General features: G+C 38.0%; 1 protein-coding gene across 4 annotated transcripts in view; it reads right to left on the bottom strand.

Moving 5' to 3' along the window:
- Nucleotides 1–25608, bottom strand: part of ARHGEF28 (Rho guanine nucleotide exchange factor 28) — a 3217901-nt gene that overhangs the window by 445674 nt on the left and 2746619 nt on the right. For all 4 annotated transcript variants that reach the window (XM_044063941.1, XM_044063943.1, XM_044063942.1 and 1 more), the window contains one exon: nucleotides 21888–21976. In XM_044063941.1, the coding sequence (XP_043919876.1) occupies nucleotides 21888–21976 (89 nt within the window). The remainder of the gene's footprint in view (nucleotides 1–21887; nucleotides 21977–25608) is intronic.

The following is a 25608-nucleotide window of genomic DNA, read 5'->3' as shown; positions in this document are numbered from 1 at the left end:
TGAGAAGCTGTATTACAAAGTTATTAGTAGGGTTGACCAAAAATGTGATGGTATCTTTAAGAAAAAAATCAAAAAGCTGGATAGAGATGTTAAACAGTATCAAGCCCACAAAGTATATCCTACTGAAAATTTAGTTTTTCAGGAAGGAGAAAGTGGAAAAGTTAAAAGTGATGGGAATAGTAGGGCAGCACCTAATAACAATTGCAATTTTGAAATGGGCAGTGGGGAACTAGACCCTGAATTTTCTGTTGATTTTCAGGATTTTCCGCTTCCCAGACACTCAAAGAGAATAGGAAATCGCAGACAGGGTGTGTACAAAACTTACAACAGGACAATGCAGTAAAAACAGGAGCATGTCAAGTGAAAAGTCCATTAACTGAAATAGAATGTTTAGACAACATTCAATACAGTTACAATGGCTTTAACATATATAATTATTCTGACATTCCCATTACAACAGATCTTTTTTCTTTATTTTCAAAGGGCTTTAAATTTGTTCCAACTAAAATACCTGACATAGCTGGAGTAATGGTTGATTTGCAGTTATATTTAAGAAAATTAAATTTAAGTATCTTGTTTTCAGGGAAGTCCCCTAACATTGTGTTAAAAGATACTCTTAAAAGAAGTAGCACCTTTAATCCTCCCTTGCATCCTTTGGTTGCTGCTTATGAAAAGTTAGTAAAAGATGATTTATACAAAGTTTGGGGAGAGAAAAGAAAATTGTTCAACAACTTAACTTACAATGAGAAAAGTTTGTTGAACAATTTGAAGGAAGACAAAGGTATAAGAATCATGACTCCAGACAAGGGTGGGGGTGTTGTTTTATACAGGTTGGAAGACTACATTAATGACATGCAAAGTATTTTATTTATAACAGACAACTACTCTTCATGTTCCAAAAATGAAATAAACATTTCATATAGCAGAATAGTTATCTTTATGAATATTTAATGGATAAGAGAATTTCCAGGGATGACTATGATTTTCTGCTTATTAAATATCCAAAAATTCCTGTGATTTTTGGAATACCTAAGGTGCATAAAAGTTTAAAGAAACCACCATTTAGACCTATTGTAGCAGCTGCTGGTTCTAAAACCCACAACATGGCAGTTTAAGTGGATAAGAAACTAAAGCATATCATGAATAAATTTCCCCATTTATTAAAGGATTCATGGAATTTTTTAGAGCATATCAGTAAGGACTTATGGTCAGTGGATACTTCTTTCCTCACTATAGATGTGCAGGAACTTTTTTCCTGTATTCCAAAAAATGAAGGCTTGTGTCTATTTGAGGAGGTGCTTTTTAAATATTCTTCTTTGACTACTGATGAAAATTTGCTTATATGTGAGCTGATGAGTATCATATTGGAAAATAATTATATATTCTTTGAAGAAGAATATTTTCAGCAGCTTAAGGGAGTGGCTATGGGCGCAGCTTGCGCCCCCCTATATGCTAACCTAGTCCTTTTGGGCTGGGAATACAAGTATGTTTTTCAAAATGAGTTGTTTTCTTCTAATGTGACCTACTATGGCAGATTTTTGGATGATATTTTTATCTTATGGAAAGGAAGTAAAGAAAAAATAATATAATTTGTTCAATATTTAAATTCAACTACAGATTATTTGAGGTTTACGCATCAGTTTGATGAACAGGAAATCAATTTTCTAGATACTAAGATTATTAAAGACCGTAATGGTTTTATCTCCAAAATCTACCGCAAAAACACTTTTTGTAACAATTACTTGCATTATACTAGCCATCACCCTAGTTATCAGAAAAAAAGTATCATAAAGGGTCAAGCCATAAGAATTGCTAGGATGACAACTGTGAGGAATGATGTCATAGCAGAATTTAGAAATTTGAGGGACATGTTTCTAGACAGAGGGCACCCAAGTGACTTTATTGAGCCCATACTTAAGGATGTTTTAGATAAATGGGGTAATATTTATGTACCTTTATTAGGCACTGGTGGGGGCAGCATACAGCAATAATCTACAGAGATAACATTGCAGTCTGCGCCCAATTTTCAGCAAGCATGTGTAGTGCAGTACAATCCTTTATATTCCCAGATCAAAGGAATCTTGACAAGAAATTGGAACATTTTCAGAACTAATACTGATGTTTTTCATACCCTGGGTGATAAATCCATTTTTTTCTACCAAGGTGGGGTTTAATCTCAATCTTTATTAGAGGCAGGTAGTAGTTGTAGTACTAAACATGATAAAAGATGTGGAAGTAGACCATGTGGGTGGTGTTCTTATTGTTTATATATATTGCAAGACACTTCTATTTCCCTTGACAATAAAAACAAAAGTCATGTTTTCTTAAAAAGTGGTAGTTGTTATTCTAGCAAACTGGTTTATATAGCCATCTGCAGTACCTGTTCCTCCTTCTATGTAGGCAAAACAGAGAGAATGTTCAAAACTAGAATATACGAGCATCTCTATGATATCAAAAATAAAAAAGATACTAATGCTTTATATAAGCATAGCATTATATGTGATGGTTATTTATGCTTCAAGTTTGGCATACTTGAATTTGTAACTGTTGAAACAAGGGGTGGGGATTGGCAAAATGTATTATATAAGAAAGAGTTAATGTGGCAGTTAAGATTAGCTGCTGATTATCCACCTGGGCTCAATGAACATATTACTATAATGCCAATTCTCAAAGAGAAGGCAAATCAAATCTAGCAATGTCTATAATGTTTGTTATAACCAAGTGTTAATGTGGCAATATTTTTGTACTATTTTTGTACTAATTTTGTATTATTTTAAGGTTATGTCATGTGGACATGGTAATTTATGATGAAATTATTTATTTTATCCAAATCATGTCTTGTTTGTAGCTTCAGTATGTCCTTTTCCCACAAATGGAATTGGTTGGTTTAGAACCAATGGCAGACCAGCAACTTGTATTTAAATGTATAATTCACAATGGCAATTTGTTCTGAAGAAGTCATACTTATTGATGAAAGCGCTTAACTTGTTTGTTTTATTATTTTTATATTAAATCTAGACTGTGGACTCGCAACGTTGTGCTCTTTTATTTTTCTTGGGATAGGTTCCTGACCCAGAGACTCCCCAGACTCTGGAAAAGACTGCCCATACATGTCAAGCAGAGCGCCTCTTTGGCCTTCTTCAAAAGGAACCTTGACGATTGGATGGGAGATAGGAAATTCACCCTGGGGATCACGTCAGTCACCCTGCTAGACAGGGGTCCAGAGAAATAAATCTTGTGGGAAGAAATAGCCAGGGAATTGTTATGGCTAGGCTTGTATAAGCCCTAGGGCCGATAGCCTAGTACCAACCTCTAAACCTATGAATCCTATTCACCCAGGCTGCCATATAGATCAGTGCATTGTCCTGGTAAAGAAATATAAATAAATAAATAAATAAATATGTACACATGCATAACCACAACAGGGGCCAGCATTTTAGACCGAAGTTTCACAATGTTCCTTTTAAGGGAACAACTCTAAAACTATGTAATAATCAGAGTGTAGCATCACCTCCTGTGACACAACTGCATAACAACACCATTAACACTGATGAGGACTATTCCCAGAGGCTGCATGTTAAAATACACTATCAAAATGGTGAACGATCACTAAAGTATGGGTAAATGTGGAAGTTCAGCAGAGGGCGGTGAGATGGTCATGCAGCTGTGGCAGCGATGACAAAACTTCTTTTCCTATTTACTAAAACTGTTACAAGGACAGTCTACTTTCTTTCAAGTCATGATGCTGGCAGGTGGGAAGCTAAGTAGTACTCTGCTACGGCCTAGCTTGTAGTGAGGGAATGATGATATCCAGTGTAATTAAAATAACTGTATAATAGTGCAAATGCAGCTTACAAGTGCATGCTTTTCATTAGGAAGTCACAGCTTCCCTGGATACACAGTGGGATTCATAAGTAGATGATACATGCATAGGGAAATAAAACAAGGGCAAAGGGAAGGGAGGTACCCACTAGATGGTTAGCGAGTTCCATGAAATAGTATGGAGAACATATAGCTAAGAATGGTTTAATGGCTGATGTGGGTAATACTGAAGCACATATAATAAGGCTACTGAATGCCTTGTAGAATCTAGTTGTTAAGTACTTTCACTATTTGTCATAGGGCAGTCAAGGTAAAACAACAGATTTAGATGCAAGTCTTCTACTCATGCCAAACCCAACTCAGTTACAGAAAGATACACTAAGTCTTGTGACAAAACAATGTACAAGGTTCACAATGGCAAGAAGCCAGTTAAGGTATCTGTTGGGAATTTGCATTCCTTAGCAAAGCATGCTTGGTACAGTGTTTCAGAAAAGAGCTGCATATTTTGGAGTCATGCCAGGTAACTACTTTAATTTATTTTATTCAGGATTCCCATGGTAAATGTAAAAAGTTTGTCAAACTGGAGTTGGAGTGCATTTCAGCTCCGTTTGGGTAGTCTGAATTCACAGCTGATATTCATCTTGTCTGAAAAAACATCTGTCTTAAAGAAATTAACACTTATTTCTCACACTCCTAGCAACACAAGTTAATGTCCTACTTTCCTGTAACCTGATAGCTTTCATGTAAGGTGGCAATTAGGACAGAGGCTATGAGATCTTAATAAGTTGCTTTCTCTAGTCCAGAGATTAATTTCCTTGGCTTCCATTTGTCTGCTGTGCGAGTCTCAGCAAGTCATGTAGCCATTCAATGCACTGGGTAATTGGCATAAACTCCTCAATGGGCTCCTCAAACATATATTTAGTAACTCCTAGCAACCTTGTACATTCTGGGGAAAGAAGAGCAGAGATGGGTGTTTCAGTTGTATGAGAAAGGTCAGGGAGTCTCATCTTCTGATTTGAAGGTTATATATTATACAAAAAATGCTACCACTCATATGTAAAATTGTATTTCATTAGTGCTCCCTATTGAAATGTCGGTACTCAAAATTTCAAAAAGCCAAAAAAAGACTAAAAACACAGAAGAACGAATCTTAAGAATCCCTCTTCTCCTTAAAACTTATTTTTACAGGAAGCAAGCCCACCCCTGCAACCTCCCATGCCCCTGAACGTATATGCGAGCTACTGAATGCCTTGTAGAATCTAGTTGTTAAGTATTTTCACTATTTGTCATAGGGCAATCAAGGTAAAACAACAGATTAAGATGCAACGTGACTTTCTTTAAGGTTTTTCCTATTGTCTTAGACCTTAGCTCACAGGCATCTAATTTTATTTTTCTTGTTCATACTGCAGTCCCACTCTATCCTTCCAAAATCCCTGTTAATCATTCTACTACTCTCCCCACTATCACTACTATTAAGTTCTTCATCTCCTTACTTAGCTCCACCTAAACTAACTGCCAGCAGTCAGCACTCCACTGATTGTTCTCACTGATCTTCTTCCTTCCCTTGGCTTTACCCGCTCCATTCGCCCTGCGGGCTCACTACCCTACCCCCAATTTCCACCCACCCCCAGTAGTCCTACGTTTTTACACCCTAACCACACCCTCATTCTTTACAACCAATCACAAAGCCCAAATCCCTAAAGTGCCAAAACCTAGTACACACCCAATCCTTAAATTGTAAACTTCCATTACCTACCTCCAAATACTTCCACAATGCCATCAATATCTTCTATATCACACCTGAAACTTCTATTCTTATTTTCACTCCTACCTTTGCTAACTATACATTATCTATCTACCTTCTATGAACATCTTAACTACCTAGGATTTCACTACCCCACTAAGCAATCCTCCATACCAACTCTTCCAGTCTCTCAAAACCATATAAGCATACCTTGCAAATCTAACTACCTACTAGCAAAATATCACAGACTGACTCACATCAGATATAACAACCCCAAAGCAAAGAAATATCAGAACCTAACATGTGTACTCCTAAAACGTACATTTAAGTACTCCAAACCACCTCTAGATAGTAATGCCGAGTTCATTATTTCCAAGGTTCAGCTCAATAAATGTAAAGCCATCTATATCATCTGTGTCTATCTTCCCCCAGGTAATAATACTAACACCCTTGAAAACATCCTTAGCTGGCTGTCCACTAACTACTCCCAAGAAACCATAGTCCTCGGCGACTTTAATATCAATCGGAAGAACTGTACAACTGAACAACCTACTACCCATATTAACCTATATGGTTTTAATCAAACCATTACCTCCCCCACAAGGACCAACAAACCCAATAACAAAGATAGTACCTTAGACTGGATTCGCATTAACAGTCATCACCAATTATATAAGGTAGAGACCCTCCCTGACGATGTAAGTGACCACTCTCTCACCTTTACAATCAGGCATAAGACTGATATTCCTAACCTAACCACCTGTAAGACAGTAAGGAGCAACAACAATTTCAACCCTGACATCTTCCAAAATGAACTGAGGGAATGTGATTGGTCAGCCCTAAAACATCTTCCACTGGAGGAAGCAGTAAAATACTTTAACACCAAATTCTTAGCCATTTTAGACTGAAATGCACCAACATGTACTATTAGAACTAAGATTAAACCTGCCCCATGGATCTCAAAAGTAACCAAACAAAAAATCCTACTTAGAAATAAAGTCTGGGACAAATGGCACACTACAAAAAGCCCTGTAGATCATATAAAATTTAGACAGTTAAGAAAGGATACAAAAAAGGCCATTCTGTTAGATAAACAAAACTTTTACTATCAACTCCAGCAAACCCATCGAAACAAACCTTAAAAGATTTGGGCAGGCATCAATAAACTTTTACGCCCTGGTCGTTCTGTCAGACCAACCCCATCAAGCACTAACCAGGATAATCCCAAACAAATTGCCAATACCTTTAACACTTTCTTTACAGAGACCATCCAGACTCTTGCCAACCAACTATCTCCTAACAGCTCAAGCCTGACTACTTCTATATCCAGCTCACTCTCCTCATTTCACTTTCAACCTGTTCCTACATCCCTTGTCCGTACCCTTATTCAGAAACTTAAACCAACCACCCCCTCAGCTGATCTACTACCAGCAGAATATTTGCAAAAAGCTGCAAAAGCCATAGCCTATCCCATATTTATCCTGATTAACAGAACTATAACTGAAGGAACCATCCCATCTATCTAGAAAATTTCACATATTATCCCCTACATAAAGGTGGTAACTCCAATGAGTTATCAAACTACAGACTCATAGCTATACTATCACCCCTGGCAAAAACTATGGAAAAATATGTACATAAACAACTGCTAAACTACCTTATCCAAAACAGCCTACTAGCTAACTGTCAACATGGTTTTAGGCCATTTTACAGCGCCACCTCTGCTCTCTTATCCTTCATTGATTGCATTAACCAAAATCGTAACAATAACATTCTTTCCTCAGCCCTGTTTATTGATCTCTCTAAAGCCTTCGATATGGTTAACCATCAACTACTCATAAACATACTTAAAACCCTTTCACTAGACACACTGGTTATACAATGGTTTCAATCCTACTTAAACAATAGGTAGCAGACTGTACTATGGGATAATAACTTATCCACCCACCTTCCCATTGCCCTTGGTGTCCATCAAGGCTCTATATTAGGTCCTCTCCTATTTTCTATTTTTATTAAAGACCTACATTCAGTAATTCCACAAGCTACTTGTATCCAATATGCAGACAATTCCACATTAATGCTCAGCCACTTCTCCACCTGATCTACAGACTCTAACCCAAAAGGTGTTCAATACAGTCGAAAAATGGCTTCTACACCATTGCCTCATCTTGAATCCCAAAAAAACAAAACTCTTACTATTCACTCCAACTCGTAGGGCCTCCCCACTTAATTTTACTGTTATATCAAACAACGGTACTATCATATCTCCTGATCCCACTACCAAACTACTAGGGGTATTAATTGATAACAACCTTAACTTTGACACTCATATTAACAGTACGATAAAAACAGTCAACAAAAAACTCGGCTCCCTTTATAGGATCAAACCCTTCCTGACTCCATTAAATAGGACTATTATTGCCCACACCCATTTAATCTCTACTCTCTTCTAGGCCTCCCCTATATTTACTAACTTGTGTAAAAATAACCTTAACAAGCTAGCAATCTCCTATAACAATATTGATAGATTTGCCGCTGGCTCTGCTTTCAGAACCCATCACTGTCATAACCTAGAACAACTAGGATGGCTAGAGTTACCAAACCAACTGCTATATAACCAAATAACAGTTGCACACAAGATCCTGTATCAACCTACTAATACTCCAATATTTACTAACCTTATCACCTCCTACAATAATCTTAAGATCCTACGCTCATCAAACTACTTGTACAAATAAGAAAAAACAACAATATGGCTGGTGACTCCTTGTTTTCTAACACTGTTGGCAAAACCTGGAACTCACTCCCTAGTGACCTGACCTTGATTTCCTTATTAACACTTTTTAAAAACAAACTGAAACTATACCTCAAAACACATTGGTTATGCCCTTGTGCTAACCCTGACTAACATCCTCACTTATCGCTGGGTACATGGTACTCTTTCTGTACCAAGTAGATGCTCCTCTGTTAACCTATAAAGAGAGCGTGTTTTCACATATTAATCTCATGTCATTACAAACATCTTCCTGTATTATTTCCCAAATCATTTCATGTATAAAGATTCTTCAACCAGCAATGTAAAGAAATGTAAAGACTTGCTAGAAATGTGTAATGTACCTGTATTTTTAGAATCAGTCATGTAAAATAACTAATATTTATGTTCACTGGAGCTTTTCTCCCCGGGCCTCTGCTGAAAATGGACATATATCCAGTTGGACCAGTCCGGTCAACAAATGTAAAATAAAATAAATACCAAACCCAAGACCGACATACTGTGGAGAAAAGTGAATATTCCAAGAAATGGCATTTTGGATTTATTATATGCAAGCCCATTCTTTTAGCCATTCAGTCTCCATATTTTGGGATTCAATATAGCTGGCCCTAACACTTCAAATGGCTACCATTTATTAACCATTGACAGGTATTTGGATAGTATGGCAGGATATGCCTGTCAGGCAGGGACATCTTGATGAAAACTGTAAACAGAAGAAATTTGTCTTTTTTTCTTTCTACAAATCTGGTGAGTGACAGGCACAGACACTCCCCTCCCAATCAGACCTTGACCAGTGGAAAATCAGATGATGTAACACCACTGGATAAGTGCTTACCACTTAAAAGTGTTGAAGATATGGGTAAATTCTGTGTGGGAGGCAACCTTTCCCCTGGAAACCTGTCAATATTTTTTCACTGCTGTGAAAATTTAAATGTGTTTTGTTGACATGGTCAACTGAAGTAACAGCCATGGGTGTTTGTACCTTATAGACTTCCTTTCTGGTGTTATCATACTGAGGTATTATTTTCTCCATGTTAAATGCACTTATCAACAATGTGTAACAGTTCTAACCTGTCTCTTTTATCAGAATGCATTCGATCCCAGAGTTGTTATTGGCCGACAGGTTGTGAAGGTTATGCTGTTTGCCCTGTTCTTTTTAAAGCAGTTTAACAGAGATTATGTTGTGAGTTCAGTCCTTCACAAAGCAGTTCCAAATAGGGTGGGTACATCAGCTAATCATTTAGATTCTGATTGGACTGGGATAATTAATGACTTCATGAATGATAGTCGTACTATTGCCTGATGTTCAAGATTTTATCACAAAAAGAAATCACTTACAGACACTCGTATCTTCCTGATGTAATATCACACTGGCACTGATACACTTTGCTGTGTGTGATGACATCTGGTTGTCTTGTTCCTAGCCTCCGTGGAAGGACCTACAAATAAGTAGGTCATTTTTCTGAATGTTTCTGGGGTTATATGTGTTTGCAATATACAACAAAACCTCACAAACTACAATGAACACAGTGCTTTTTTTGTAAGCAAAAAGGTGGTGGTACGCATATGTTGCATCATTTGGGTCACCCCCCCACCCTGCCCAGTCTCACCCTTTGCCCCACCCTGTCCCAACTCCCCATACTTCTTTTTTTCTGCAAACCTCTTTTCATGAAAAAATAAAATCTTCTCTGTTAATAATGCAACAATTGAAGTTACTTCTCACAGCAAATTATTAAGCATGATAGTGGTGGGATTACATCAAGGATCAGCTCTGAGCCCTTTCTTATTTGCAGTGGTGATGGGCAGGTTGACAGACGAGATCAGACAGGAGTCCCCATGGACTATGATGTTTGCAGATGACATTGTGATCTGTAGTGAGAGTAAGGAACAGGTGGAGGAAACCCTGGAGAGATGGAGATATGCTCTAGGGAGAAGATGAATGAAGGTCAGCAGGACTAAGACAGAATATATGTGTGTGAATGAGAGGGAGGACAGTGGAACGGTGAGGATGCAAGGAGTAGAGGTGGTGAAGGTGGATGAGTTTAAATACTTGGGACCAATAGTTCAGAGTAATGGTGAGTGTGGAAGAGAGGTGAAGAAGAGAGTACAGGCAGGATGGAGTGGGTGGGGAAGAGTGTCAGGAGTGATTTGTGACAGATGAGTACCAGTAAGAGTGAAAGGGAAGGTCTACAAGAGGGTGGTGAGACCAGCTATGTTATATGGGTTGGAGACAGTGGTATTGACAAAAAGGCAGGCGTTAGAGCTGGATGTGGCAGAGTTAAAGATGTTAAGATTTGCAATGGGTGTGATGAGGGTGGACAGGATTAGGAATAAGTATATTAGAAGGTCAGTCCAGGTGGGAAGGTTTGGAGACAAAGTCAGAGAGGCAATATTATGTTGGTTTGGAGATGTGCTGAGGAGGGATGCTGAGTATATTGGGAAAAAGATGCTAACAATGAACCTACCAGGTAACAGGAAAAGAAGAAGGCCTAAGATAAGGTTTATGGATATGGTGAGAGAGGACATGCAGGTGGCTGGTGTGACAGAGCAAGACGCAGAGGACAGTAAGAAATGGAAACAGATGATCCGCTGTGTCAACCCCTAACGGGAACAGCTGGAAGAAGATGATGATGATGAGTGGACAGTAATCTTAAATTTTACCTGCAATCCTGCATTATCCTTGTTCTGATGGGTTCCACCTGTCCCAGACAGTAATTTTGTTTTGAAGAGCTCCTCTTACATCCTTTATTCATGGGGTTCCAAATGAAATATCTCAATATTTAATACATCACATAACGGGTTAAAATTTTAAATTGACAAATTGTCAAGTGTACGTGTACGGTGTTGCAAAAATCCCACAGCTGTATTTAGAAACAACCAAAATGAAGGCCTGGCCTGATGGTGAAAGGCCTGGCAAGTTTCTAGGCAAAAGGTCAAGGCTTGCAGGCAACAGATATCCATAGCAGAGGTCAAGGTGACTGGCAAACAGGTTATGCTCACTGGGGAAATATGAATTACTGCAGAGTCCCATCACTTTTCTTAGAAGTCCTTTGCTTGATGATTGGGAGAGTAAGATGAGTGAATTCTTTGACAAAGTGAACCATCTTAAACTGTCACTGGAAACGTGGAGTAGAGTTCTCTCAACAATTTCTCAAGGGAAGGTGTGCAAGGTGATAGATGGTATGGCTTGTGGTAAAGCCTGTGACCTGAATGGGGTAAATGTATAACTGTATAAAAGCTTTCTATCAATTTTTCCATGGGTTGTTGAATATTTTTAGATCTTTCCAGACTTGCATGATGATTAACCTTCTCTTGTACATCTACCATAATAATGGTTATCCCTAAAGCCAGGAAAGATTCCTTAGTGGTCACTGGTTGCAAACCATTGCCTGGTTTCTCTTATTAATGTGGAACTTTAGGTATATGTTAAAGTCCTAGCACAGCAGACTAAATCACTTCTGTCAAAATTTATCTTTCCCACACAGGCTGGGTTTGTACTAATTTGGAAAATTGAGGATATCATAAGGACAGTGCTCCTTTATATCAAGACTGCAAGGGGTAGTTGAACCTTCTCTGGTGGTTTTAGTTGACTTTGAGAAGGTTTTCAACTTTGTTAGAGATAGTTCTTTGAAGATAGCCTCCCAATCGGTGATTATCTTGCAATGAAGCCCCTGCCTCAAGTATATGTTATGTTTAAGTAATGATTTATTGTCTAGTCCCTTTAATTTGTACAAGGGCACTTGCTAGGGTTGTCAATTTTCACATTCTTTTTTCTTTTGACTGTACAACCCCTAAATAGGTTCCTTCAGCAGACTAGGTCCATTTATGGGCAATCCATGTGTGGGATAGTAAGGGCTGTACTTATGGATGATTGTTTAGTCCTTATGCAGAACCCAAGAAAGGATCTCACTGATAGCTGGATGCCTGGATTACTGAAAAACTTTGATATCATTTCTGGGCAGTGTGTCAACAAAGCCAACACAGAGATATTTGTGGCCAACTCACAGACTGAGACTGAAGTATGAGGGTCTGGATCCCCCACTTTTTACCTGGTCCTTGTCCCGTCCCAGTATTTAGTGTTATACTTTCATCATCATGTGAATTGGATGACAATATTGGATACCAACATTCACTTCTCAAGCTTTACTCTCAAGGTGAACCCCTTGACATCCATGTCTGAAAAATATTATAAAGGGGTTATGATTGGGGACCAGATCATAATCTTCAAAGTTGTAATCATTTTTGTGAATTAGAGTAATATTTAAGAAATTGTCCCGAATTTTCAGCTTTTGTCCCCTCATTGCTTGTTTTCTCCAGAATTCTTGAGCAAAGAAATTAAGATGCATGTCCTATTTTGCATGCTAACAATGGGCATCCTCAAGATTTTACAGTACAAGAAAATGATTGCTTCTGCTTGTACAGAAGTCCCTACCATCTGTATTCATTCTATAGTTGTCTGAGAAGTGGAGAACAGAGGGTAGAATGAGTGTAAGGACCGGAAAGCACACATATTTATCAAGAAAGAGTCACAGTAATTCACATTGAGACAGACATATAATTAATGGCACAAATGACAATCTCAGATAAAATGGTGGAGATTTGTAACATACAGTATGATTAGTGAATGATCTGAAATGTGAAGAGCTCCAGTCACATGGAAAATTTAAAGCAGTATGCACCCAGTACTGCTTGCTCTCACTTAATTGTTGATTGCTGAAGACATCATGTCGCAGGTAAGTACTGCATAATATTGTGCTTTACAGAATTTCCAAAACTGAAGAATATCAACTGCAAGTTAATAATGACCTCTACATCCTACAAAAAAGTTATGCCGTCCCATAAAACAATCAGTCCTTAAGCTGATGGAGTTTTAAAGAAAATTCCAAACTTTTTCCATATTTTCATCAAATGAAGTCTCCTTAATTGGTTCTTTGCTTTGAGTGCCAATGGCTGATCTTCGTCCTCGTAACAGCCATGAATTAACATATCTTGCAGGATCGAAGCGTGTGAGTGGAGGGCCAACCAATCATATGAAGAGAAGTGCGGAAACAGTTCTTTTAAGTAATGAGGCTCTCACTGGAGTAACAATTAGATTAATTTGTGAAAATCCATGTTCGCACTCACTTGAAAATGGAATACAACTAAGAGCCATGCAATAGTGGCTGCAGTTTTTTGGACTAGTTTTCAATGAAGTACTGATGGTATCCATAAATTGCATCTCTTTCTGATAAATGCAGCTTTCTACAGATGCCCTTAATTTCCTTTTCACCAAAGGTTAAATGATTATGTACATCCTTGGGCCACTGTTTTTCATATGCGTGCCTGTTGTGCAAATGTGGCATTGTCACAGTCAATTAGCCTTTTAGACATTGATTCATGAAGTTATGTGTAAAACACAGTTGGATCAATTGGAGGATCATTTTTGCAATCCTTGCTGTGAATCAACATGCCGCTGAACTGGAGATTTTTCACAGTCATTGCAGCCATCTCGTAATAGTGACCTGGATTTGTTTGCCTTTCTTTCAAAACTTGAACGAGCATTTGTATCTTTTCATTTGCATTGTACAAATCGATGTTGGGATCTTGCAGTTCCAAGCTTAATTCTAACAGTTCTTGAAGGGCATCACACATTAAGCCAAGATCTAGCACAAACTCTGTTGACGTGATTTTTCTTTGCAAACCATCATACATATACCACTCCATTTGATCACATGATGGACATTGTTTGGCTTCCTCAAAATGTTTAACCAGAACTTCGCACTTTTCCCAAACTGCAGACTTGGTATGGTAACTTGATGCCAGCCATTGTGTGCTTAAAATTCAACCAAATTTTATCATCTGAGTGTCCAGCTCTTTTGCACTCATCTGTAATCCTCTGTTATTTTTTGGTGAGGAATGGTAGAGCACATACAGCTTATCAAGAAACGCCTTAAATTTGTTAATGCCCAAAACTTGTTTGATTACATCCCTGACAGAGAGTTCCAATCTGTGATCCATACAGTGTCAAAAGATAACTGATGGAAACTTGTCTGTCAACACCACTTTTACATCCCAGCATAATGGCTGCACCATCACATGCAACACAAACCAAGTTACACTTCAAGTAATCCTCTGCTAAACCATGAGATTTAAGGCACTTAAGCAAAGAATTAAAAATCACTTCCGCTGTTGTGTTTTGCAGTTCAATTAAGTCCAAAAATAAATTTACTGCTGAATTCATTCTGCTGTCAGCAAGACAGGTACGAACAAAAACAATGAGCGTCAATTTGTTGCTCAACATCGTTGACTAATCAATAATCAATAATTAATGATATTTTGCTACTGGATGTGGTAAATTTGTTTTGTAAGAGTTTTTATCATTTCATTGCTTACGTGATTAACGATGTTGATGCATGCATTACTAGAATGAAGAATGCATCCCATATCAACTCCATTTAGTTGTAGTAAATCAATTTTAGACTCAAAATTATGAAAGCTTTGGTTTTGTTTCACCACTTTATAGGCAGTACAAAAAATGCTCATTGTGGCAGTTTTTTCTTTTGCCTGGGCCTTCAAAACCATCTGCTCAAGAATTTGTTTGTCTGCTTGTTCAAGAAGCTTTGTGGCAGCTTTGTGACTCAGATTCCTTGTGGTCGAATATTTTTTTTCGCAGGGATGTTAACTGTTGCTGTCGACTTTTACCAAAGGAAGTTATCAAGTCATTGGTCCATTCCTTTGCAGTTTTGAGAGCCTTCTTCTTAGTCTCTATGCCAAGATCCCCCACACTACAGCACGTTTTACATCCAAGTTTCTTACTGCAAATCGATGGCCAGCTGTGCTTACTGCAGTAGTCATTTTTCTGGTCCAAAGTCCTGCAGTCAGGCCAGTCTGTGTCACCAGCAGCCTCATGAATGGCATTACTGCATGGAGCAATACTTTGTAAGGATTCCACCTCCATAGCACCATCTGGCTTATCTGAAACATTACTGCTTGAAGCACAAGCAACATTTTGCATAGACACCATCCTCATAGCATCACTACAAACTGTGAGATTTGGATCATCCTCGCTCAGTCGCGGTTGTTTATTTATAAAGCATCCTGTCCCAGAAAAGTAACTAGTAATTTTGGCCATCACTAAAGGGTAAATGGTCTAGTATTTAGCAATGTGCTTATACATTTGCGTAGAATGCACAGTGACTCACTGAAGTATATTCCTGACTTCAAACAAGAGAACAATAAACACTTTTGACAATGAAGAAGCTATTAAATGTAATCAGTGCTACACCAAAATTGTACTGGTTGAGAGTTATGAGTCCTGACCCACACTGTTGTCATATAAAATGTAGCAGCCTAATCAGCAATACTGCTGTCCGTGCAGAATGAGAAGTACTGACGTTCACAGTACAGGAGCTGTAAATATTAGGCACTCTATTCACAATTCACAGTACCATTATACAGCTGCTTACATAAATTATATTTTTGATGATTTATAATATTCCAAACATCTGTTTTAAAAGTTGGATCTTGGAACATTCATAAAAGCAGCTTTTTGCTGAAGAATCTAAAGAAACTGGGGATAAATTTAAGAAATATGCTAGATAATGTTACAGTTGTATGCTGCTGTATTAAATTATCTACAGCCAACCCCCTCCCAAAGAAAGAATTACATTTCACAGATTTAAAAAATGTGACACAGTCTTCTGAGCTTCTGACAAAAAAATCTTAATGGAGTAGGCAATAAGCATGTAAAACACTTGATATATTGTTAGCCTATAGGCACAACTAATTTCTCACATACTTTAAGGTGGTGGTGCTGCGGTAGCATTGTCGCCTCACAGTAAGACGCTGTCCGGTTCGATTCTCAGCTAGAGCGTCTTCTGCATGGAGACATGCATGAATGGGCATACCTTCGTTGAAGGTTGTGCGTCAGGGCTGGCAACTCGGCATGTAAAAATCAACTGCAAATCATTAGCGGACCGGAGTTCCGCTGTGGCGACCCCTAACCGGGAAAAGTTGAAAGACACAACAACAACTTTAATTATCCCTATTAATACCTGTATCTCTTTACCTCTCTACTAAATTACTAATGACAAAATATCATCTCCTTCCCTATCTTTACCATTTCAGAATGAATTTATATTACACGTTTATGGACTCTGTTACTTTCCTGTCATGCTGTAATACCAATTTTGTAGTCTGTACTTTATTTTAATTTCCTGGGCTAAATCTGTAAAATGCCCCAAAGAGACCAGTGTTTTACCCCAGTTAACAAACTGAAATAAATAAATAAAATACAATACAACACGGTTAGACATCTAAATATATAATGTCAATTCCATTAGTGATACATACATACATACATACCACAAAACATTAAACATTTCAGACTAGAACTGGGGAGAGTCATCAACAGCCCCCCCAAAACACACAGACCACAGGAATCCGGTTGATCCTGCCAGTTTATTAAAAAGAGAAAATCAACAGTCCCCAAAACACATCGCCTCCCTAGTATCTGGTTAACCCTGCCAGGTTATAACCGTTCAACCTATAAAAAGAAGAATGTATATGCTTTATATAAACTGCATCTTTAATAAATTTTGCAAGCCTTAATTTATCCATTTTTCCCTTTCAGACCAATGTCTAGTTAGTAACACTTCTGGAACATTGCCATTGGACCAGGTTACTTGAAATGTTGAGGCCAGCCAACTGTCTTACCTTCAGCTGTTATCTGCAATGCAAAAGCTATAACGTGGAATGATATATTATTAGGTATGGGGCAATGTTATGTTAATTTTAAGGCCCACATGTATATATGTAAGATTACAGCTTATACATTTGCTGCCCATCTCAGTCACATTACAAGAAGAAGTTGTGACACAGACAATTAGGAAATATATTAAGTTACTATATTATATGGAGGACACAATATTAATGCATACATACAAATACTTCAAGCATAGGCATTAATGCCCTTCTAGCCTACCAATATACTAAAACAGTTGTTTCCATAATAACTGTTCAGGCTGTTCTTAAAAATATCGTCATTAAAGCTTGCTTTAATGTAAATTGGTGGTCTATTCCATGTATCAGCTACTATCTCAGACAACCAATTAGTACACTTTTGATAACCCCAAGCATTCCCAGAGGTGGTTGCCTCTAAATGCCCTAAATACCAGAATAAGGTAATCTTAAATCTCTATATGAGACACTGTACAAGTTCAAATATTTTAGTCTTTCATAAATGAGAGGGAAGAATCAAAACAGTTGGAAGCCGTAGTCTAAACAATGTCTTAGGGTTACCCTGTCAGCACTGCAGGCTGCCACTTTAATCAGCTCTATGAGAGTTCCACTGGCATCTGTTTATTACTGTGGTTCCTCGTGGAAATGGCTTTTCAGACAGATCATTAGAGAATAAACACCTTCACAAAATTCATGCTGAGCCCAGCTCAGAAGTAAAAACAGTTGTACATGCTTCAGAGTTCATTTACTTAAAATGTACTGTTGTTATTGTTCTATGAACCATCCTGCAGACTAAAACCCGGACAGCCTCATCTGACTCCCCTCATCTCTTCCCAAACATGGTAAGCTATAGCCATATAGCTGTGCACTACACATGGATGGATCAAGGGACTCTACACTGTAAAATGGTGCTCTGTCCTGATAAGACAGGGTACAGAGTACCATACACATCTATTCCATGATGTGATTCTCTCTCTCTGATTGAATTTAAGCCATATGACTACCTTATGTTGTTTTATTTTCTTTCTCAATGTTAATATCTGCCAGATTTTAAGTCTTCAGTTTGCTATGCTACCTGTACATAAGACTAAGTATCGTAATTGTACTCTGATTGTATACAATGTCACTACCTGCTAGTACTGTAAGAACTGTCTTCTAGAAGCATTGTTATACAAGATTATTGGTCTTGCCTCCCACTTGACCAATTTATTCTGTTCTAGTCTTTTTACCATTATGAATGTCTGTTACTATTTTTTCTTTATTGTATTATACAATTTTCTTTCTACTAACAAAATAGTTTACTAACAATGGAACTTTTCTCCTGGGGCCTCCGCTGAAAAAGGGTTTTATGCCCAGTCGGACTCTCCCAGTAAACAAATGTAAAATAAATAAATACACCTACAAAGCAGAGGTGCTGTGAATGTCACCTCTGCCAGTGTTAGTTGGAAAGTTGCATGCGGTGTTGTCAACATGCACCAAAAAGCATCCTACTCAGCATGAATGGCACTTTCAGGTTCTGTCTTCCCCTTACGCATCAGTTTTGACACTACCACCTTTAACATGACCCCTGCTCAGTGACAAACTCACTCTTCCTTAAGTGTAACACAGTGGCCCTTAAACACACAAAGTACTAGTATCTGGTTGACTCTGCCAGGAAAAAAATAAAGATAGTACCTGGGTGGCCCTGCCAGTCAACAGCCCCAAAAAACACACATACCACAGGAATCACCTGGTTCTGTTGAACCTGCCAGTGTATTAAAAAAAGAAAATCAACAGTCCCCCAAACACTCTGCCGCCCTAGTATCTGGTTAAACCCTGACAGGTTTTACATAATAACATATAAAAAAAAGTAAACGCCATGGCCCTTAAAAGTTTCACGCACAGAGTAGACTGATCCTGCCAGGTGAAAAATAACGTATCCGGTTGTCCCTGCTTATCAACAGCACCAAAAAACACACAGACAGACCACAGGAAGCATCTGGACAGTGGTTCCGTTGACGGTTCTTTGACCCTGCCCTGCTGCTAGTCAGTGTATTAAAAAAAAGAAAATCAACAGTCCCCCCCACACACACTGCCTCCCTAGTATCTGGTTAAACCCTGCCAGCTTATGACATATATAACAAAAAAAAAAAGTCAACGCCACGGCCTTTAAGTTTCATAGAGTAGTATGCCAGGAAAAAATAAAGCATCTGGTTGGCGTTGGGCTGTGGCCCTCTCAACAGCCCCAAAAAACACAAAAATGTGATGACACACACACCTTAGCCCTGTTTCTCTTCTCGTTCTCTCCTCGCAACTAATGTGCAGAAAGAGAATGCAAGAGTAACAGGGTTAATCAGCAGCCCATGTCACGATTACGTGACTGCTGACTGTTCAGTCCCATCAACCGCCGCAGCCCACAATCCTATGACACACACATCATGACGTGACTGTCTTTTTAGGTGAACAGCAGTTTAAACTCTGCTCGTAAATGGACTCACTCTATCCAGCGCTTTTGCTGCAGAGGTCTCGGTACACCATACCGGTGTGTACCGTCTCAAAAAAAGTCCTGAATATACAGACACTACAGATATGTGATATATATTTCTGCTGAGTATGGTGATACTTTTGACTTTAGCATATACTTCTATATTCCTGTTTCACACTGTAAATGTCATCAATGGATGGTTCATGTCTAAATCTATCTACAGACCTATATATTTGCATACAAAATTAGCAGGTTTCTTATTTTAAACTGTGAAGTTAACTGAAATTGCATCTGTGTAAATGCTGCTATGTAGAATGATCTCAGATATTTGGAGTAAATAAGGATGTTTTGCTAAGGAATGTGCAAAATAAGGTGGCACTAGGGTTCCATCTGTAGGGAACATGAATGGAAAACACTAGCGTCTTTAATTCTTTTAGAAAGGACTGTAATCAGGGTTCATTATGATTAGTTCTAAAGCTGACTTCAGTGCAAAACAAAACTGCAGGCATGCAAAGACAAATACTCGTATGTAATGAAACAGTGACATAAAGGCTTTATGCATGCATTTTCCTGGCTTTATTATTATCACTATTATTATTATTATTATTATTATTATTACAAGTGTTCTACTTTGACCACAAGGTGGAGATATATCAACATAAATACAAGAAAGGCTTTATGCATGCATTTTCTTGGCCTTTTTTTGAATTACTACAAGTGTTCTACTTTGACCACAAGGTGGTGATATGTCAACATAAATATAAGAAAGGCTTTATGCATGCATTTTCTTGGCCTTTTCTAAATTATTATGAGTGTTCTACTTTGACCACATGGTGGTGCTACACCAACATAAATGCATGAAGTCAGTTCAGATTCCTATTTCACACTTAATATTTTGGTTCAGGGCTGATTAATATCTTCAATCTAATTCACTAAGTGACCTGCAGTAAGTAATGGGGTCCTTAACTTTCAACAACATATTTGTTTGTGTCTTTCGGCTTTTCCCGGTTAGGGGTCGCCACAGCGGAACTCCGGTCCGCTAATGATTGGCAGTTGATTTTTATGTACCGGCTTGCCAGGCCTGACACACAACCTTCAACAAAGGTACGCCCATTCACACATGTCTCCACGTAGAAGACGCTCTAGATGAGAATAGAACCGGACAGCGCCTTACTGTGAGGTGACAACGCTACTGCAGCACTACCACCGCGGGTTAACTTTCAACAACATATAACAACAGTAAACAGATTTGTTTATTATGCAGTACTATATAATAAAAGATAATTAGTATTCAAAAAATGTGCACGCTGACTGGACAGATCAATCAGTGCGTCCGTTGTAAATCAGCCATTCCCAACAAGTCCAGTCAGTAGCAGCTTTTAATAAGCTCCACAAAGTAGACAACACCAGCTTCACTAAATATTGACAGAGGTTGCTAAAACCTGAGGAAACACAACTAGAACTTAGGCAGCTGTAACTGTTGCCACAAATAGCTACAGCTACCCAGTGCTTATCTCTGCAAATCAGAGAAAACAAACTCGACTCCCGCAGCTGTAACTATTAAATGAAATAGTTACAGCAGCCCTGTCTTCTTATCTGCAATGGGATAAAATACTACACATTAAACAACACGGTGGTAGTTTGTGTTTCTACCATTTAGCTTCCACACAAAAAAAAAAGAAAGAAAAATAAACAGCTGTAACAAAAAAAAAAAAAAAATCCATGTCTTTGGCACAGTGCAGAGCTATGATACATCCTGACGGTGGTGGTGGGGACAACTTTCTCCTTCTCCTGTGGTGTCTAGCTCAGAGAGATGGGCATGTAAAGGCAGACACATCTCTTACACTCTTACAGCATGAAACCTACTTTTTTGGATGGCCCAAATTACCAGAAGCAGGCAGAAGAATACAAATTTTTTTTACATAATGACATTATTTAAAAAAAGAAAGACTTTTTTCCCCTTAAATAATTTCATTTTATAATTGTGATAATCCACTCCTGAGTATGGGTAATGCAGTATTTACCCGTGGCTGGTTTTGTTTAATCTCTCAAGCTTTGCCCTCATGAACAATCCATATCAACCATGGGCAAATCCTGCATTACCCACACCCAGTCGTGGAGTATTACTAAAATGTATATCATAACAAAGAAATCGTTTCAACAGTTCTAAAATTGCTTCTAGGTCTACAAATACATGTTTTTGGTAGGATACATAATCAGGAATAAATAATTCTTATTAAAAATGGGAATACTTTGATTTGTCTTCTTTGTGATACATATCCTTTTTCTAATTGTTGTAACTCTATTTGTGCTAGAGAGACGGACTAGCAGTTCAGACTAGATAATGTCTTTATTAGCAAACCTACCTTGGATCCTTTGTATCTTGGCAACTTTGGCTTCAGCAATCCTTTTATCTTCTTCAGACTCACTCGTCCTCTCTTCTTCCTCTGGACAGCTGAAATAGTAAAGTAGTTTAGGGCAAGCCATAACAAACCTATTATGTATCTGCATTCTGCACAGTGTTTTCAAGAAAGAAGGTTGATTTATTTCTCTTTCATTTTTGTTTGTATTGTACAACAGAGATTGAGCATACACAAGCATTGCAATACTATGAACATAAGAATGCAAGAAAATCAAGTCAAAACCCTAGAATACAAAGTCTAAAATAATTTAAAATACTGTCACAATGGTACCATATTACATATTAAAATTTTCACAAAAAATAAAATGTAAAAACTAAGAAGTACTCATGTTACCAAGGAAAAGTCTATATATAAATAACTGTTGTACATGTTATAGAGCTTACATAGATTTAAAAACTGAGCTGCAGTCTCATACAAATCAAACACATTAATTTCCATACTGAACAATGATTTCAAAAACGTTGTTAGAAATGTAGTTTGTCATTGCTTATTCTGAAAGTCCATCTCTAGAGGTCCAATAGTGTGCAGCAGTTAAGTGCTCCATAAGTAATGCTGTCAATACAGAAGGTAGTTTTAAAACAGTAGTATATTAAAACAGTAGCATATTAAAACATTAGTATATTAAAACAGTAGTATATTCTTAAAGACTGACACATTCTGCAGTCTAAAAGAGAAAGATGAGGGATCTGACTGAACAGAGGATGTTCTGGCATGATGTTAATTAACTGATTCCAAAGGCTGGAGGCACAGTTTTAACTCCTCAAAACATGTTTGTCATCAAAATTAATTTTTAAAACTGTCAGAATGGAATTACTGAAATATTAAAAAAAGCCATATGAGAGGCTGCACAGTGGTTATTACAGTTAACCATAAGATGCGCATAGCAAAGTGCACCAAATAAAAAAGAAAAATGTGAGATATGCCGAACTGTACATCCCATTTCAGGGTAAAACTTTCCCAAGCATTAATACTCTATTACTTGGAGGAAAAAGAGACAGTATGTTCAAACAGAAACATATGCATAAACAAAATCTATACAAACAGCCCCCAAAAAGTTATCTCCCACCTAAATTAACCATATAAAATTCAACATGCTTATCAGAATTTAAAACATGGTATGATTACCCAACTAGATGAAGACTTCACTTAGAATGGGATGACTCAGGTTGGAGAAACAGAGTGGGTGGCTGACAGGAAGGCAAGGGAAGTTGGGCAGTTAAGCACATAACCAGAAGGGGTTAGTGTAGATTTAGGCCAAATAAAGATAAAAACTACCAAACCTCCTGTGATGCCTGTATAAATAATGATGGCTCCACACAAGACCCCCCCCCCCGAAATAGATCTGCATGATTAGTCCCCAGCATCAGTCAAACAAGGGCTGGAGTGTCATTGGGAAGGTCTGAGGTTTACAGGCTAGAAGGTAAACAGGCAGAAAAATGTAGAATTCAAAAGATTACATTATTTATATGTTTATAATTTATTTAGCATATGTTTGGAACATATTTATTATTAGAATAAAAGCTAAAAAATAAACACTAACCACAACTAGTCAATCATAAAAGAGCATTGCTAGCATTACCAGGAAGCTGGTCCCTGTTCCAGTTATCTAAACTAAGTAAATACAAATAAAAAACACAAGTATAAATCCAAACATACTAAAAATACATCTAACATGGCTGCTACAAAAATAAAAAGTTAAAGAATTACTTCACAACTAAAGTTCAAAGGAATTCACAAGATGCTACTTACACAAAAACAATCAAACTACTTCAAGATCTACTCAGCAGAAACTAATGTATCCTGCAGAAGTCAATGGGAAAAACTAGTCTTATGTAAAAAAAAAAAAAAAAAAAAAAAAAAAAAAAAAAGGAATAGTGGAATACAATGAGGTCTGCTTTGTGTGGTAATACCTCATTCTGTATGATTAGTGAACTTGGTTCATCACTCACTGTTAAATTCACTTCATAAACCTACAGTACAAGGTATTTCAATAAATAAATATTAGCATCAAAAAAGTTATATGCTTGCACATATATCACATACACACAAACCCTTGAACAAATAACAGTCTTCTGTAGGATATAATGTAAGAAAGGAAAATATACTCTAAGGAAAAGTTTTCAAAGCAATCAAAACTTCCATTATACAGGGATCTTTCACAACATCAAGGAGGATAAGAAACACCTGCATGGTAAACACAGTACACCACATTTGCTGTATGAGATATATCTTGACATAAAGGGGAATGTTTAAAAAAAATAACTGAATGTGTTAACTTCTGAATGAGTATGCAAAGATAGTAGTTACAATTTAATGTTAAAATTTATAATGGAAACTGAACAGCAATTCTCAGCCATAACTGGGTCAGAACTAGTTTAGGTATAAAAAAGGTTTTTGTCTTGATGCAAGTAAAAATGTTTCTTTTGTAAGAATATATAAAATGCTATTTAATGTCAACAGGAAAAACAAACTAGCAAAAGTAAAATCATTCATACATAAGCCTTCTATAGTTATATCAAGAATCTCCATGACAATACCCAGGTTTGCTCTGAGTTACTGCACAATGGCACCTCCTATACTGAGGCAACAGATATTGCCAACATACTAGCTGAAAGATTCAGTGCCAACTTTACCCATCTCTACCCCCTAAACGACAAATCACAATACCGGAGGAATGCCAGGTACCCAGCATTACTGCAGCACAGCTTAAAGCTGCATTGTCCAAGGCCAAGAATACAGCTTCCATGGGACCCGAAAATATCCCTGTCTGGGTTCTACATGAATCAGAAAGGGAACTGGCACCACATCTGTATGCCCTGTTCAATCACAGCCTCACCTCAGGCTTTGACCCTACCGAATGGCGGACTGCTACAGTCGGCCCTCTCCATAAAGGATGGGCGACTACAGACCCTGGGAATTATTGCCCCATTAGCCTGATGAGTCTGATATGTAAGGCTATGGAGCACATTGTCATGGACCTAATTAGCAAGGCTATAGGGAATCTCCAAACTCTAGATCTCACTCAATTTGGTTTTGTGAAAGGTAGATCATGCCTGCTCAAACTGATTGACGTCTTTGTGTCAGTCACCAGAGCTGTGGCTGAGGGCAAGGCAGTTCATACAGCCTACCTCGATCTGGCCAAGGCCTTTGACACCATTCCCCACTCATGAATTATTGATAAACTCACCAAACTAGGCATCAACCCCTATATCGCTAGGTGGGTTGCAAATTGGCTCAAGATAGAACCCACAGTGTAAAAGTAGCAGACTCCAAGTCAGACTGCCGACCAGTCACAAGTGGAGTCCCAGAGGGATTGGTCCTGGGTCCTCTCCTATTTGGCATCTACTTCTCAGAAGTCCAGGCCAACATGGAGGGACTCGGGCTGACCAAGTCCACAGACGACTGCAAGGTGGGAGCCATTATTAACTCCCCAAGTGATGTAGACATCCTACAGAAAGGCCTCACTGAGACCAATGACTGGTGTCAAAACCATGGCCTTAAGCTTAATGCCATAAAATGCATCAGCATCCCCTTTGGGAAAACTCAGTTCCCACCAATTACCACATCAGTGGAAGCCCACTGAATACTGAAGGCGTTATAAGAGATCTGGGAACACAGGTTGACATAAACCTCTCCTTCGACCACCACATTGCCACTGTGGTCA

Source organism: Protopterus annectens, chromosome 2.part2 (genome assembly GCF_019279795.1).
Source record: "Protopterus annectens isolate FY-2018-M chromosome 2.part2, PAN1.0, whole genome shotgun sequence".
NCBI classification, from domain to species: Eukaryota; Metazoa; Chordata; order Ceratodontiformes; family Protopteridae; genus Protopterus; species Protopterus annectens.
This window is presented reverse-complemented; position numbering and strand designations above follow the sequence as displayed.